Source organism: Rhinolophus sinicus, chromosome 15 (genome assembly GCF_057876585.1).
Source record: "Rhinolophus sinicus isolate RSI-liver-muscle chromosome 15, RSI-T2T, whole genome shotgun sequence".
Taxonomy (NCBI): domain Eukaryota; kingdom Metazoa; phylum Chordata; class Mammalia; order Chiroptera; family Rhinolophidae; genus Rhinolophus; species Rhinolophus sinicus.
In genome coordinates, this window is record NC_142515.1 from 109,837,189 (window position 1) to 109,854,608 (window position 17,420).

At 37.8% G+C, this 17,420-nt stretch overlaps 1 protein-coding gene across 4 annotated transcripts in view; it reads right to left on the reverse strand.

The window, feature by feature from the left end:
• Positions 1–17,420, reverse strand: part of TMEM131L (transmembrane 131 like) — a 145,638-nt gene that overhangs the window by 23,189 nt on the left and 105,029 nt on the right. For all 4 annotated transcript variants that reach the window (XM_019722360.3, XM_019722355.3, XM_074338418.2 and 1 more), the window contains 10 exons: positions 16,727–16,844; positions 15,254–15,395; positions 13,908–14,017; positions 12,798–12,870; positions 10,149–10,276; positions 7,849–7,991; positions 6,096–6,282; positions 5,697–5,882; positions 4,962–5,111; positions 4,039–4,664 (listed from right to left, as the gene is read on the reverse strand). In XM_019722360.3, coding sequence (XP_019577919.3) covers positions 4,039–4,664; positions 4,962–5,111; positions 5,697–5,882; positions 6,096–6,282; positions 7,849–7,991; positions 10,149–10,276; positions 12,798–12,870; positions 13,908–14,017; positions 15,254–15,395; positions 16,727–16,844 — 1,863 coding nt within the window. The remainder of the gene's footprint in view (positions 1–4,038; positions 4,665–4,961; positions 5,112–5,696; positions 5,883–6,095; positions 6,283–7,848; positions 7,992–10,148; positions 10,277–12,797; positions 12,871–13,907; positions 14,018–15,253; positions 15,396–16,726; positions 16,845–17,420) is intronic.

Here is a 17,420-nt window from a genome sequence, read left to right on the forward strand (position 1 = left end):
AAAAGTGGTAAAGTAGAGACTCTTAGAGAATTAGTAATGCCTTCTGTGGGGCCAAGGGCAAACAATTGAATGAATTCTAAAACTAGGTTCTTCATTAAATCTTTGAGAAATTCTAACATGACAATATCCAAAAATTTAGAAATACCATGAGTATATACTCCATTTAAAAAATGGAGCCAAGGGGCTGGCCCGGTGGCTCAGGCGGTTAGAGCTCCATGCTCCTAACTCCTAAGGCTGCCGGTTCGATTCCCACATGGGCCAGTGGGCTCTCAACCACAAGGTTGCCGGTTCAACTCCTCGAGTCCCACAAGGGATGGTGGGCTCCGCCCCCTGCAACTAAGATTGAACATGGCATCTTGAGCTGAGCTGCCTCCCATATGGCTCAGTTGGTTGGAGTGCGTCCTCTCAACCACAAGGTTGCCGGTTCGACTCCCGAAGGGATGGTGGGCTGTGACCCCTGCAACTAGAAAACGGCAACTGGACCTGGAGCTGAGCTGCGCCCTCCACAACTAAGACTGAAAGGACAACAACTTGAAGCTGAATGGCACCCTCCACAACTAAGATTGAAAGGACAACAACTTGACTTGGAAAAAAAAGGCCTGGAAGTACACACTGTTCCCCAATAAAGTCCTGTTCCCCTTCCCCAATAAAATCTTATAAAAAAAAAAAAAAAATGGAGCCAATCCGTGTCATCCTATCCAGCATACAATATTACACAACTTTCTTACATTTCTCTCACAGAGTAAGAGTGTTTGAGCCACAAAGATAAAAAACAAACAGAAGAACAAGGAACAAGTGAACTCCCAGAATAACTGCTTCAAGTTTTACTGTACCAAACCTAATCATATGGTATATTTTAAGGAAACTGCTAGAAACTTCATTTCACGTTATTAGTATCCATAAGTAAATGAGGCTATTCTTTGAATTTCTGCAAATATTGGTATTTCAGCAGCTAACAGTACGTGAAAACTGTCACGTACTGTTAATTTCAAGGCTTAGGGTATTATGAAACTTAAATGTTTGTTATGCTCTACATTATTACAAACAGAAAAAAATAATATGCCTCTTTGGTAGTGCTGAGGACAGCAGCAGTTTGCTTTAGTCTTAATTCTAAACCTACGCTATTTTGATCATACAATTAAAAAATGATAGTTATAAGCATTTGAAAAGAGACACTTTGTAAGATCCTTTACATTATACATAAAAGCCCTCACTCTTGTCAGATGATCCACAGACTCTGGAACACGAAACAAATGTTTGAAATATGTAGCTTTCAGTTGTCTGACAGGTTGATGCCAAAAAGAAACAAGTATGCATAAACAGAGCCCTGAAAAACGTGACAACAGACTTCACTCCCATCGAGAATTTTAATTTATGATTTACCAAAGGCCTCTCGGAAGGAGGCAGGCGAAAAGGAGCAGGAAAGGATGGCACACACATTCTGTGATTCAGAAAATACTGTTTCTCAACAACAACAACAAAGAACAGGTAGGTAGCGACATTAATATACACCTTGGGACACTTTCTTCTCACACAATGTTACACTCAGAACAAAAAACAAACCTCCGAAGTGGAGAAGGCGCAATTCTTCAGGTGCCTCAGGGAGTTATGATAGGTTAAAATGACTTCAGGCCCCCTTAGGAGACAGAACACCGCCCTCTTCCCCCTTCCCAAAGGCAATCCTATCACTCGACTTGTTTCTGAGAACATTTGTACACTTGGGGAGAAATGGCTAGAATGTGACAAACACACTAACTGGGTTCAACTCAGTAAATGGAATTTGCCGGCAGGATCCCCGACCATCAGGCGGGCTAAGCTCAGCGGGCAATGCCGAGAGAAGTTGTTTTCTTCAGATCCTAGAAAGGATCTTAAGATGGAGACAACATGCTTTTCACAAAGAAAAATACTTAAAAAAAAAAAAAAAAAGAAAAAAAGAACTAATGCTCACTGTTGAAAGTGAAAACTCAGAAGGTCTGTAAATATATGGTTTTCCCATTCTCAAGTATTCTTTATACACACGCCACCGATTATATGCCTGTTCACTCACTGTCTGCCCATTTATTGCAATGTTTTCCTTTAAAATTTGACAAAAGAGCCCCAAACCTTTAATATTACTAAAAAACTCCAAACCCTATCTTCAAATTACAATGTCCTCCCTTAGATGTCTCAGTCCTTTCTTATTTTTAAAATTTTCAAGTTCTTTCATCAACTCTTATTTGATCTGATCGACAATCACCCTGATACCACATAACGTGCTGCTGCTCTAGCCAAAAAGAATAGATAAAAAATAACTGTTGTAGTGAGAGATTTATTTCCCTTTAAAACATTGTAAGCATACCAGTTCTCTCTGCATAGGAAGGAAAGACTCTGGGCAGGTCTGCCACCTGCAATGATCTGAGCAAACCCTGTGTGTATGAACTCCATAGTAAATGTACTCATACGTGCTGAAGGGATATTCCATGACGTGGTCACCTAGGCCACTACAGGCATTAGCCATCAAGTACCGGACAACAGGCTCCTGAAGCACAAACTCCAACCCTCTGGCCTGCCTTGGCCTTACACTGCTGGTCTGCACCTCTCCATTTCACCCACTTCAAAAACTGTGATCGGTAGAAGATCCCTTCCATCTATCTGTTCACAAGGCCACGGCCACTGTATTTCGCAGGCACATTTATCCAGACATCTGACGGACACAACAGACCACAGAAGAAGCACTTCTGGAGGGACGAGTCCCTCACACAACTAGGATTTTAGGTTTGTGGAAAGTCGGTCCATGTCAAATACTGTGCTCTGGCCTAAAGGGCACACAAAACAAGAGAAAAGCCCAGCCAAACTCACCCCATAATTTCACCTTTCACAAGAGTTTTGTGGTCTGGGTCCCAGTGAGTATCTGGGACAGAAATGGAACAGTAGGAACCCCACCCACCATAAAACACCCTCAGACTAGCTGTGCTATGACTTTATGCAAAGATCTAGTTGAATGCACTGTCCAGAGGGTGTCCTCACGTGCCAGGTGGAGGGGACGCAGGGGACAGTACTCACTCTGCAACCAGAAATCCACCTCAAGCCTGAGCTCTGCTGCAGGGGGATGGTACAAACAGGCTGGAACAGGTACAGCCGGAACCCAGGCGCCCAGACCAGGTTCCATCCAGAGGACTCCAGCTTTCTTTTCCACTAGAGATGTTCTTTTATGGAACATCTAAAATTCAGTGTTTGTTTTTTTTTGTTTTGTTTAACCAAATGCATAAAGCTCACTAGAATTAGCCAAATCATAATATTTCGGTACCTCCTCCACAACATCAAAGAGCGAAAATAAGAAGTTATTTATATTTAAATGTTTCAAGTAAGATCAATAGTAACTGATGGTTCCAGATTAAGAAGCGTCACAAATCTGTTAACAGGTACAAAAATGTGCTTATTAAAAATGGTCAGAATGGACAAGAATTATAAGCACAGGCTCGTATGCCAGAGGCTAAGGGGGTCAGTTAAAAGCTTAATGGCAATTTTATACGTAGGTATTCTTCCTAGTCTACTGTGCTTACATTTTCATTAACTGTATTTGCTACAAGAGAACATTTGTCTTCTTTTAACCAAGGGACACAATTAGAAAAGAACCAGGGCCAAGGAACATGAGATGGTGGCAGCTGTTAAATACAGGAAATTGTTAAGTTTTGTTCATTCAGAAACATTTTATGGGCTGATAAATTTTTGCAAATAGTCTGAAAAGCCAAGATAAAAATATAATTAGGAAAAGGTGTCCCTATCCTCCTAACAATAAAATATGATATTCACATCCCTCGAAACATACGTACTAAAAAGTAAGTATCTTATCCATGCTATTCTAAAAACTTGGTGCCTCGTCCTCAACTTTTCATCTCATAAACTGAATTTCAACATTTATAACCTTTGCTGAAATTCTGCGCGTGAACTAAACATTCAGCATCCACAATGAAAACTCAGGTCACAGATGAGAACACATTCCATTTAAAACACACCGGAGACAAACGAGAGAATCATCCAGAAGGAGGAGAAGATTACCATTATTTTTCCTGGAACTTTCTGCCAAGTCTGACTGGTCCTGAGCTGAATTTCTTGGTAAATGGTTTTCAGGTAGTTTCTTAGAGTTCTTCAGAGGACCGAGCTCTTGTTCCTTGAGTTGAACTATGTTTTCTGAAATTTTAATGTCCGTTTCCTTAGGAAACATACATGTCTGTATTCCCTCCTTCATATGACATTCTGAAGAAGTATTACTGACAACCATTGGGTTTTTCAGTGTGTTTTCCTCTTTATTCAATAAGTTTTGGGGGAGGGTTAAATTCTTTTGCAGGCTGACATTCATGCCACTTGCATATTTGAGGTTTATCCAGTTCTCACCCATAACCTCAGCGCACACGTCTCCTTTAGGAGCAGAGAAAGCGCTGCTCAGGGTTGAAGTCTGTTTTTCCTCAGTAGTAGTGTTGGCACTGCTGGTGACAGATGTGCTGGGTTTGTGTTTGCTGTAATAGACTGAGCATTTATGCTTCTTCTGAGAATGACTGTAGGTCGCTGGGCTCCTCTTGGCAGCATTCTGGATCCTGCTTTGTGGAGTGTTTACCGGAAGGCAGCTTTTCCCTCTGCCTTTATCAGAGGGGCTGTAGGTATCGAGAAAGTTCTTGCAATGGCTTCTGAAGTGAAGAAGAAAAGCATTTTACATAAAGCCATACCGAGTAGAACTGTACCTCTTTGTTTCTAACTCCACGAGAAAGAGGTAGCCATTGGTACTGTGTCTATTAAGGAGTTCTACCTTTCCTTCTAAACTAAGTTGTTACAGGAAGTCTATCGTATAATAAAAGAGAGGTTTCAGCTGTCACATAATGACTTAAAGACAATTTTTTTAAAACAAAATGTATTACCTTACAATAAAATAAAAAATGAGTTGCATCAAAAGTGAGAACCCACGCACATGCCACAAGAATTCTTACTTATGAGAATGGGAGTTGATGACCTCCATCGGACTGCTGTTTTGCTGTGCAGAGGAGCTAGCATTTTGCCTCTGTCTTGTTTTCATGAACTCCATAAGAATGTACTGTGCTTGTTGGAAGGCTATTAAAATCACACCCAACAGGGACAAACTGAGGAAGAAAGCAACAAGGTTCGTTACTGCATGGTTCTGACAGGCATTAAAAACAGTAGCTTTATTATAGAAGGGTGGTGAATGGTTGATGGGTAACGTCTACAGATATGGCATTGAAATTCCATTAAGATGTATGACATCATCACGTCTGATGTTTCTTAAAGATGAAAACAGCCAAGTTTCTAAAAATGTGCATATTTATAAGTTTGATATTTCAATTCTTTTTAAAGTTGCTCCAAGGATAAAATCACTCTAAAAGGGTCATTCTGTTCTTCTAATCTCAAACTGCCATTGCCACTGAGCTAGTAAGTGACATTTATATCTGCCACAATGACTGTCGATGAATGAAAATGACACACAACTGTCTATTAATAGACTTCTAGGTCCTGTGAATCTTACAACTCATTTACTATTATCTTCAAGCTTTCCAGTTACTATTTTCTCCACTTCATATATGCCTAAGTTCTCAAAGCAATATAAATTCCACTCAATTCATATGCTTTAATTACATCCAGGCAATATACATTTCCATGCAATTTGCCCACATGGCTTCTCTACTCAGTGAGAGAAGGTGGCAGTTTACCTGACAAAGAAGACCGTAAGTCTCCAAAACGACTCCTCCCAGCTGGGTCCTGGGACCACGTCTGCACACAAAGGCAATAGGTGATGAGGGAGGGTCACATTGAGAGTAAATCGAAACTCTAGGTCTGCTGCAGTGACTAGAGTCAGCTCACGAATGACCCAGGAAGAGGTAAAGTCTGGAGTAAACCTGATAACAAAAGATTCATATTCATGAACTTTAATTGTTGTAATTTTAGGCATAAATATAATCATCATAATGGAAGCACAATTTCTTACTTATACAAGATAAATACTTACATAAAAACAATTTAAGACATCTTACCCATGGAAAAAGGCTTTTTCCCCCACCGGACATTAAATGCATCACAAAACTTAAAGGAGGTGAAAGCTCTATGCTTACACAATGCTGATATCCCGCGAAGTGTTTGGGTCCAAGGAAAACTGATGGCAATCCAGCACTTCGAATCCATAACCTTGGCAATTATACCCATTAATTTTCAGAGATATCACAGTTATAGGAAGTGGTCCGATATTCTCAACTTTAAAGTTCTTTGTAATAGATAAAATTTGTTTGCTGTCTTTCAGTTCTAGTGAGGGTGAAAAGTGATACTTAGTATATATGAACTGCAAAATTGATTTAAAATAAATTATTGAATCAACATGCATTGAATCAACAAACCATGATGCACATTATTAAAATGTAAAAACAAAAAAATATAAGATTTGCTCGAAGCATGACTTCTATTTAATTTCTGGAACAGTTATAGATTCTGTTATACTATCAGAATACAATAAAAATACTTAACTAGGCAACATTTTTCTTAAGTTAAACGATCTGCCTGGATACCAAAAGTAATCAGAACCTCCTCTTCGTTCTTTTACTTATTAAAGGTTAAAGTTAAGTTTATTCTTGACAGAAGCCAAATCATTTGGATTTATCACTAACCACCATGCATGCTCAGCCCCGGAGGTCCTCACTCACAATAAACAGGGACCAGTAAGAGGGTATGTGTGTGCTTCTGTGTCAATCCATCACAGCTACTAGAAATACCAGTTCAAACACCCACCATATTAAGAGGAAGTAAATAAGTCCTTGCAAATAAATTAGAGCACATTTTACATTGGGAGTTCAAAAATGGAAGAATTATCACAATTTTCAAACATTCCTGTAAATGTATAAGGCACAGTCTATTCCATATAGGGGTTAGTATTTTATCTGGTTCTACAGTTTTTATATTACTCCTTAATTATCTTTCAAGGTCAACTCTGAATGAATGAATGAATGAATGAATGAATGAATGAATGAATGAAAAAATGAATACTCTGATGAAGACCTTTCAAGGCACAATGGCTCATAAACCTTTTCAAATACAGTGTTCATTTAGCATAGTTTTCTAAATTAAAATATAGTGCTACAAATTATCCAACAGTTTCACCAACCAGCTTTCTCCACAGGAAACACATTGTTATATTAAAATGCTTTCAGTGTGTTCCTGAAATTAAAAATAATACGAAGAAAACAAGAATTTACAAAAACATGTTGCAACTATTGTTTGATTTTTGTTTTAGTACATGAGGGAGTTACTGTAACTAATTTAAGTAGCTTTAAAGCATTTAACTTAAATAAATGCATAATTTAGAAATTTCTAAAGGAACATTTAAGCAAGTTTCTAAACCTGCATTGTCTGGTATAGTAGTCACGAGGCACATATGACTACTTAAATTAAAATTAAAATTTAATAAATTTAAAAATTGATTTTCTTAGAACACTTGCATTATTGCAAAAAGTTCTATTGGTTACCATACTTTCAGTCTTTTCTCTACCATTTTGGTGTGATTTTCTATGATTAGATAACTGATAATCAAATTAAGTTTCATACTATTTATCTTAAATATCTCGCACTATACTGGTAAGTTAGCAATTAAATTTTTTTCCTATATATCTATTATTTAAGTCAGGTTAAACATCTAAGGCTATTGTTCTAATTGAGTGGTACCAGCCTATCTATGCTCAAATATTTGCCTGATTTAATTATTTGCATCAATGTAATAAATTTACGGTCAATTTTTAAAAGAATCTTCTTATAGAATCCTTTTGCTCTTGACTTTAGCACCAACCCTGCCCTGTCAGAGTGCCATGAATACGGACTCACGTCGACGGCAGTCCATCAGCGTGGACTCGGGCACCTTAAATCGGAGTGAACCTCCCGCGCCAGGAAGCCTCCCGCCCACTTTCAGTAACTCTCTTGCGCCAAATCCTTCCACACCAATCATGTCGATAATAGTCAAGTTATTCCTATAGTGAAAGCAGATACAAATCAAAATGCATTACAATAGTCACAAGATAAGATGCACTTGAATTTAAATATTCCTAATGAGCAAAAACATTTTTAAAGAAAAACGATCTATTTAAGTAGTGCGGCATTCTCCCACCGTCTCTCAGAATATGGGTGCGTCCATGGAAAATGGAAGCTGCCAAACATGGAAGGGTCAAAGCAAGCTGACAATAGGCAAGTACAAGTGAATGGTCATGATCACGCTTCAATCCTGGCCCAAGAACGTTAACCTATGTATTTCTAATAACCAGCTACCAGGGTGATGATCAGACCCCCAAGTGAAAAAAAACCGAAGAAACAAATTGTGGACCACAGAGAAACACCAACAAATACAGATAAACTGGTAAAAACTGTTTACATTGTAAACTAATTAGTTTTCACAGTAATTGTGACTATAAGAAAATCTGCCTTAGGAATAATTCTAGAAATAAAATCTTACTGTTTCTTTTGAACAAAAGATTTAAAATAACATTCCACAAATAACATATATTTACTCAAGTTCTTACTAGTCAAACAGTAATTCAGACTAGCTTTTGCCTTCACATTCATTAAAATCATGATTCCTAGGACCAAAAAAGTAAGTGAAAATGACGTTTAAATGATGCCTACTGGTCTGAAAGCCACTTATCATTCATGTAAATACTGCAGAATCAGAGGAAGAAGTCATTTCTAATTATGCAAAAATACACAAATATCTTAGCATCTTTATCTGAATGATTAAAAATCTTTACCCATTTAAAAAACTTTTAGTGATATTAGATGATTAATACTGTTTACAGAAAAATATTGTCTATGAATATAGAAATCACCAAAAATAAACTACTATAAAAAATTTAGGCTTTCCTTTTGATTCTGGGATAGTTGAACCTGAGATGAGGTAAAATTTATATCTACATATCCTACAACCTTAGTTCTTCAACAGAGAATGGGTTGAAAATGCAACACATCATCAACAGAGCATTAGGAGTCTTAGTTAAAATGCTTAATAGAACAAATTCTTTCAAGAACTTTTTAGTACATTTTCTTTTTAGTAGCATTCACTTGCAAAAGAACAAAATCATGATATATTAAAGGACGTCCAGAATAAGAAAGTCTTTGCCAACTGATCTGATACTAGAATAGCTTTAAAAACATAACTAAAACGTCATTAATTAAAATTAAATTTGTTGGGGCGGCTGGATGGCTCAGTTGGTTAGAGCGCGAGCTCTCAACAAGGTTGCGGGTTCAATTCCCGCATGGGATGATGGGCTGCACCCCCTGCAAATAAGGATTAAAAATGGCGACTGGGCTTGGAGCTGAGCTGCACCCTCCACAACTAGATTGAAGGACAATGACTTGGAGCTGATGGGCACTGGAGAAACACACTGTTCCCCAATAAAAATTAAAATAATAATAATAATAATAAGCTTTCCATTAAAAAAAAATTAAATGTGTTAGACTTCTCGCCAATGCAGAGGGCTTCGACATAGATTTGTATTTAAATTTTTGAAAGAAGACTCTCAATAAAGACTACCTAAAGATGAAAAAACAATTAAAAATAAAAAACATTTAATTTAGCTGCTTAAATCAGTTAGCAATAACTCTCACTTAAAAGGTAAATAAGTACAAAAGCCAATGGGCTCAACTGAGCACTTTTTCTATTGTTCTTTGGGGCTACAGAGAATTTCAGATCAAGACAGATATGTGAGTGGTGAACATCCAGACACTTAGGAATGAAAATGTATATAGAGTGTTTCACTTATTTGGCCAAGCTAAGAGAAGTAAATGTGTGTACAAATGTGTCCATTTGTGTATATGTATGCCTATATGCGTTCTGCCCTCTGTGGCAGCATTGGATGAGATGCTGAGTGAAATGTAATGCTGCTATTGGAGAGACGGGCACACACTCCCTATTGCACAAGGGAGGAAACTGAGGCACAGAGGGATTAAGTGTGGAGCCTCAGGCAGCCTCTCGCCTCAGCCACCGCTTCTTCCTGCCATGCAACCAGCCTCATCACTGAAGGCCTGAGACATAAATGTTAACTTTTAACTAAAGAGATTCTTGTTTCTTGACAGAAAACAATTAGACAGATGAGTCAGCGAGAAAGAAACAGACTCCGTGATGGGTCCACACCTACCGGATTAGTATGAGAGAGGTAACTTTTCCATAGTCAGCTGGCGTGAAAACTACACCGACTCTTTGCATTTCCAAAGGCTGCAAATGTAAGTGGAGGCTGCCAAACCTGGATTCCTCAGAAAGCATGCCCTGCAAATTTAAAAAGTGCAATTCAACAACTACTGTAAAGCAAGCTTCCATCTTCATTTCATGCATTTTAGAGTGTAAACATGGTTGCTTTTCATGTCCAGATTGGATCACCCCAATCAACCTGTAGAACTTGTTTATCCTGAGAGTTTACACTAACAAACAGCTCCCAAGCCATAGCGGAGAAGTACAGGCAGAGGCTGGAGGATAGATAACCCAGTTGGATGCTGGAAAGGAGATTTGCTTCCTGGCTTCTATGTGAGTTGGGGCTAGAGGCCTTTTATGCAAAGATGCTTTGAATGTAAAACATCACTTAGAAAACAGACCAAATAGCCTCTACTTAAATGCTACAGGGATATGATGAAACCACCATCCATTGCTGGGCAACACTAAATTCTCTTTAGTGTTGAATGTTAAGTTTATAAAGAAACCAACTTTATTATATTTAGTCTCTTCCCTCAGGAGAAAGATTTTTATTTATTCACATCTTCCTTTATTCTAAGGTGTCTAAGTTTCTCTGAATAAATCTTGTGATCTAAACTGAATATTCAAGATTTAGTTCTTTATCATTTCCTCTCCTTTGCATTCCTTTTTCTAGCTCCTTCTCACTAAAAACAATTGATTGATTTCTTAGAGCTATAATCACATAATCCACATGGTAATACTTCTCTTTTCTATGTTTTTAATTTGTTTTATTCTTCAATTGTTGCTAGCATTTCCCACGCTATCTGCAAGAAGAAATAATGATGATATTTGTTCATTTTCATTAGAATTATAAACTTCATGAAGAGAGAAACTGCTTTATACATATGAATTTTGAATGAAAAGCTGCTGATTTTTAGTATTAAAACAATAATAACAACAGCACCATTTATTAAATGGTTCTCATACGCCAGACACTGGTATATAAGGTATATAAAATGCTGAGCATTCTATAAACCTTACTAAATCTTTAATATTATCATGAATGAGAAAGATGAGGCTGAGAAAGGTTAAATTATTTGTCCAGGGTCACATAACTAGAATATGGAAGAGCCTGGATTCGGAAACTTACATGCCCAATTCCACATGCTCTTAACGAAAGGAACTACATTTCTACAAGCAAACCAACAAAATTAAAACACAGGCCCCTTTCTTTATATGACAAAGAGTTCTAATAAGAATTGTAAGTTAAATATTTAAGTGTGGCTACTGCATAGATACTGACTATTCTTTTTTGTCAATGTGATAAATTCACAATGATAAAGGAAATTCACAATTTCCTTTATCACGGAAGGCATATATTCTTGGGGAAAATCTTCAATCGTAGATTTAAAAACTTTTTCTGAATGAGTTACACCATTTATTCAAATCTGAATGGAATATTTCTATGTAAAAGAAATTGACCATTATTTTTGGAATTTCAAATTACATATGATTCAGTACTACTGGGGCAAACTATCACTGAGTATTTTTGACTGATTTATCTCAAACAGCCCGTGGAGACTGCTGGGTGGAGAGGGGATTGAGAGGGACAGAGTGGGACAGGTTTTTAACAAAAACAAGCTCACTTAACAAAGAGAAAGGAACGTCTGCTGCTAGTGAGTTTCCTATTGTAAATAAGTCTCTTAAAAATCCACTTTAAAAAATCCACTTAAAAACTCACTTTGATTAGTTGTATTTTGACTCTTAGTTGGAGGTTATCTATGATGATCCACTCTCTAAATGTTACTCAAGCTAATCTAGAGCCAACGGTATATGTTTGAAGAGTTAAGTAAGGAGAAGAGAGAAACATTTAAATATGTATGTGTTAGAAATATAGTTATAGACATTTGTGTGTTTATATGTGTACTTGTGTATTTTTTTTAACAGATGCTCTACTTTTGAATGGATCTACACACAGAATGCCTGTACGGAAAATACTCAGCTACATACAAAGAACCACAGAACTACTGAAAACTAAGAAACACAGTTGCCAAGACCCCAGTCAAATAACATCCTCACCACATGACATGTTTATTCCTACTCCTAAGTATTTATGCAAGACCTCATGAGTGCCCAGAGGCTTGAGAATTTCAGAGAAATGCTTTTTTATAGATGAGGTGATTATCACAGATATTGGGTGACCTGCTAAAAACATGAGCCAGTTTAGTAAGAGAAAAAAAAAAATTTTTTTTTAATGTATTTACTTTTACCTTATCTTGCCCTAAAAAGAATTTGATGGGGCCAAGGAATCTTAAGAGAATTATAAATTCCGGGGTCTCGAGTTTTATGGTTTTCTACATGGCCATGATTTAATTGTTATTTCTTCATCACATGAATCTAAATCATCAAATTAAAGTGATTTACACGCTAACAGGAACCACGGATGCCTGCTGCCTTAGTTAATTGAAAAAATCTGCTGTGTATACTTAATGCCGAGAATATAATAACAAGAGAGCCACATGTATTAAGTAAAGCCACTTGACACATAAATCAGCGAGGCCCACATACTATGTGTCTAGTTTGCAAGCATTTCTTTTTCTGTTTACAGACGACATCCTACCTGGTATGGGCAAGCTTTGGTGAGCTGGAATTCACCAGTTGTGAAATTAATCATCTGCATATCGGTGCCAAACCTATAAAGAAAAAAAAAATGTTCGCCAGTAAAGAAAGAATAATATACATGTGTGCACATATATTTTTTCATTTGTGTGAGCACATGTGTTTGCACACATGAACAATTCATCCCATCCTGTCATTATGTCCCACCCTTGCCCCGCCCACACTGTACCTGGCATATTGTTTAAGTGCTTGGTTCAATAATGTTGAATGAATGACTTTGGCAGCATGGAATGTAACAAAAGCTCTAAATATGAAGCAATTTTTTTTCTCCAAATGGTTCCTAACTATAATATGAAACCTGATAGGAAGTGACTCTCAACCAAGGGTCATTTCATCTCCCAGTTGAATGTCCAGTGGACATTTGGCAATGTCTGGAAACACTTTCGGTTGCCACAGCTGGGGAGGTCCTGCTGGCATCTACTGGGTGGAAGCTATCGATGCTGCTAAACAGCCTTCAAAGAACAGAACAGACCTTCCTCTCCCTCACAGAGAATCGTCTGGATCTAAATGTCAATAGTGCTGAAGTTGAAAACTTCTAGGTTAAGGGTAGATCCTACTAAGCCAAGAGGGAACATTCTAAGTGAAACGGTGTTGTCTGAAAATAAGTTAAGCTATAACTTAGACGTGAACTAACAGTATCATCATCTTACCTTGTCTAACACTAGATTAAAGTATACGAAAACACCAACCTCATTTCTTGTGTTGCCTAGAGATCACTGTGATTTAGATTTCAAATTTTAGGAGTATTTGTAAAAAAAAAAAATCATGATTGTCAAAGTTCCGTGGCCAAAGAAAAGAATATTCTGCTGACAACTGGACATGACATAGTAACACTGAAAATTCCACACAACAAATAGAACTGGTAATTTCCATCCAGTAATAGGCATCGAGGAGCTGGGTGCCCAAGGTGCATGGGTTAATGAATGCTATGTACAGCCACAGCCACATACAGTCTCCGGGTGAAAAGTGGGAAGCACTTAAAATAATTCCAAGTGTTTACAGTATTTTCCAAACCACCCACCAGAAGGGCTTCACTGACTGGGGACCTTACCATTTGTTGAGCAGGCGCACTGCAGCTTCGGGTTTAGGATACAAGGAGAGAGGCAGGAGCTGTAAGGAGACGGGCAGAGAGGACGGGTTCTTCACCACAAAGTACTTCACCTAGATATGATGGGGAAAGGAAAATCAAAACCTTGGGAAAGACACAGCATCACTTCTGAGATACTCCTGCAAAAAACGCATAACCTGAATCTAATCACGAGGAGCCATCACACAAATCAAACTGAGGGACATTCCACAGAAAATATTCTGTGGCCTGCACACTTCACAATTGTCTATATCATGAAAGACCAAGAAAGGCTGAGGAAGATTAAAGCAGACGAAAAAGACTTGACCATGCAGTGTAAGAACCTGAACAAGGAAAACAAAATTGTTACAAAGTATATTAGGGGGATAACTGGAAAAATTTCAATATAGACTGCAGATTCGATAACAGTATGATTAATGTTACATTTTCTAATTTTGATAAGTATACTCTAGTATATAAGATATTCCTGTTCTTGGGAAATTTACACTGAAGTAGTCAGAGGTTGGGGGCATGGCTGACATGCTCAAACAGCATAAAAATGTGTGTGTGTGGAAAGAGGAAGAGGAAACAATAAAGCAAGTATGGCAAATGTTAAACATTTATAAAGGGCAATGGGAGTTCTTGGAACTATTCTTGAAACTTCTCTAAGTTAAAATTATTTCAAAATAAAACATAAACAGCCTTAGAATGTCATCCCTAAGAAATCGAATGAGTATCTGATGAAGTACAAATTATTACTCAAATCAGATGTGATGTTGTTCTTTGGCAATGAGGCTTATGAGACATAAGTGGAAGTCTGCCGGAGTCTTTCCTTTGCCTTTCTTCCTGCCCTCCCAGCTCAATGAGAGAAGCACAGGCGAGGAAGGAGGCCAACACTCTAAGGATGGAGAGCGAACAGAAAGAGCCAGCCTGGCGTCCTGAGGGCATCACAAAGCCACTTCACCAGCTTTGGGGCTTCTCTCCTTTGAGCTTCTCGTTATTAAACCAACTCCTACTTAAGCCAGTGTTAATCAAGATTTTCTGCTGTTTGCAGTTGGATACTTTCTCTGCTGATAAGAATTTAAATTGAATGCAAACTTAATAAAAATATACTGATTTCATGTATTTTGTTCAGAGCTCTATTCCTTTTTTTTTTTCTTTTGACACCTCCCTCACAAGCAATGAATGGCATGTGCATGTGTCGCTTAAAGTGAATTTAAATTAATTTTGGTTCTGAAACAATATTCTCAAGGTGGAAAGGCTCTGGTATCTTAAAAACCCAAGAGCTGGGGTGTCACTGACAAAGAGGTTAAAAGATCCAGGGTCCTCACCACACTGTTCCTAAGGGCAGTTGCACTGAAGTTCAACACAAGGCCAGGCTCTGCAATCAAACGAGGCAGAAAGAAAACAAAGGATTCTGACTCCTTGGATTTCTTCAAGTGGGCAAACCGAGTCATTCCTAAAACATTCCTCCTGTGTAATTCACAAAGAAAGAAATTATTGTGAAAAACAATTTTGACAAAAAAAAAAAAAAAAAGGACAGAAATATCACTAAATATATCATTCCCATTAAAAAGAACAAAAGGTCTTGGAAAAAATGGTTTATTCTGGGTCTGGGGAAGAGAAAGTACAAGATGATCCCAGACCATCCTATTTTACTCAAAAGCAAAGAAGCGCTCAAAGACTGCTAGCCCGAAGAGGCTCCCATCAGCCAAATGTGGGACAATTTAGCATCAAAAATAATGATGGTAATGGTGGTAGTGATCTAAGAATCCATAGTGATGCTCAAAAACAAGGTAAAAGTGAAGAAAATAATTAGAAACATCACCACTTTGCAGCCATCCATCAAACAACTGATCCAGGCAGATTACCAATGGACGCTAAAATCATGGGGTGAAGCATTTCTAGGGAATAGGAAATTTATGATCTCCAATAATCACAGCACACATTCCTTATTAATTACAAAAGGAAAACTGTATCTGCAGTGGAGAGAAATCTGTCACACAATGAAGAGAGTCAAATGACTCAATGTAGCAATGCCAAGAATGGGATAAATTGACATTTATGTCATTCCTGAGCTGATGCAATGCTAAGGACACGAGACCAACCCAGGACTCTTCCCCAAAATGTTTAACATGAATGTAAACTTAAGAATGCAATAAAAAAATCCAGAGTGTTGAATGTTCTTTAAGACACCGGGCTAGGACTCTTCAAAATGTCAACGTTGTGAAAGATGAAGAAAGGTGGGGACACTAGTCTACATAAAGTTAAGGAAACATGGACAACCCAATACAATGCATGATCCTCAAATGGATCCTAGACTTTAAAAAGGGGGAAAAGACAGCTATTGTGGATATTTTGGGGTCAAATAGGGAAATTGGAATACAGACTGTATATCAGATAATAAAACTGGATCAATGGTTAAGTCTGTTTGGTACGTAATGGTAGTTATAGACAGAAGAGAATATTCTCCTTAGGACATGAAGTATTTCCTAATAAAGTATTGAAGGTTGACGTTATCTTGGTGTCTATAGCTTACTTTGAAATGACTCAGCAAAAAGAAAATGTGTGTACACAGAGGTAGAATGTAGAAAGAGAAATGAAGCAAGTGTGGTGAGATGAGAACCACTGCTGAATCCAGACAAGGGATATTTCAGTGTTCACTGCACGATACTTTCACCTGCGCTGAGGTTTGAAATTCATCACAGTAAAAGGCTGGAGAGAAATAGCAGTATTCAAAAATTCAGTCCTGCCATTTCAACAAAGTAGTAACGTAACAGAAGTGAAGCAAGATGAAGACCTACTTGCAGGCGTCACCATTTTTAAATTTCTTCCATCTTTCATACAATTTATTTGCAAGCTCGAAATCCACATCCCAGGTAGACCGATCCAGAGACAGGCTCCCTTGCCAATGAGGAGTTTCTAAAAGTCAGATCAGATTTAACACTTATATTTACAGGAAACACAATTCAATTAGTCAATACTGCCAAGGCTGACTGTTAAACTTCACAAACTGAGAGGATGGTAGAGGGAGTAAATGCACCCTCTGCCCTCTGATTGCTTTACTGAAAGTCCTTCTAACTCAATGGCAAATGACATATCAAATCAAACAAACATGTATAAAAACAAAACTAAATAGAATTATGTAAAGGTAATAACAGAAAAGACACATGGCTCATGAATACAGCCTGAAGCAAGTTAAAATTGCACTTGGAACATTTTTAACGGCTTTAAATCTAAAAGGGTAAACTGCTTCTATGTATGTGAATGCATGTCATCATGGAAGTCTTGCGGGTTACTATGTCGAATGGACAAATCCTCAAAAGAGGGCAGAGACCCGGGGCTCAGCCCAGAGAAGGTGCATATAGGGTGCCAAAAAACGTATACAAGTGGACACTTTGGTCAACACTACACAAGCAGTAGTTCGCTGTAACCAGAAGTGTCTGGACGCTGATGGTAACCACTTTGAGCACCTCTTGTAATTGCATAAGTCAAACG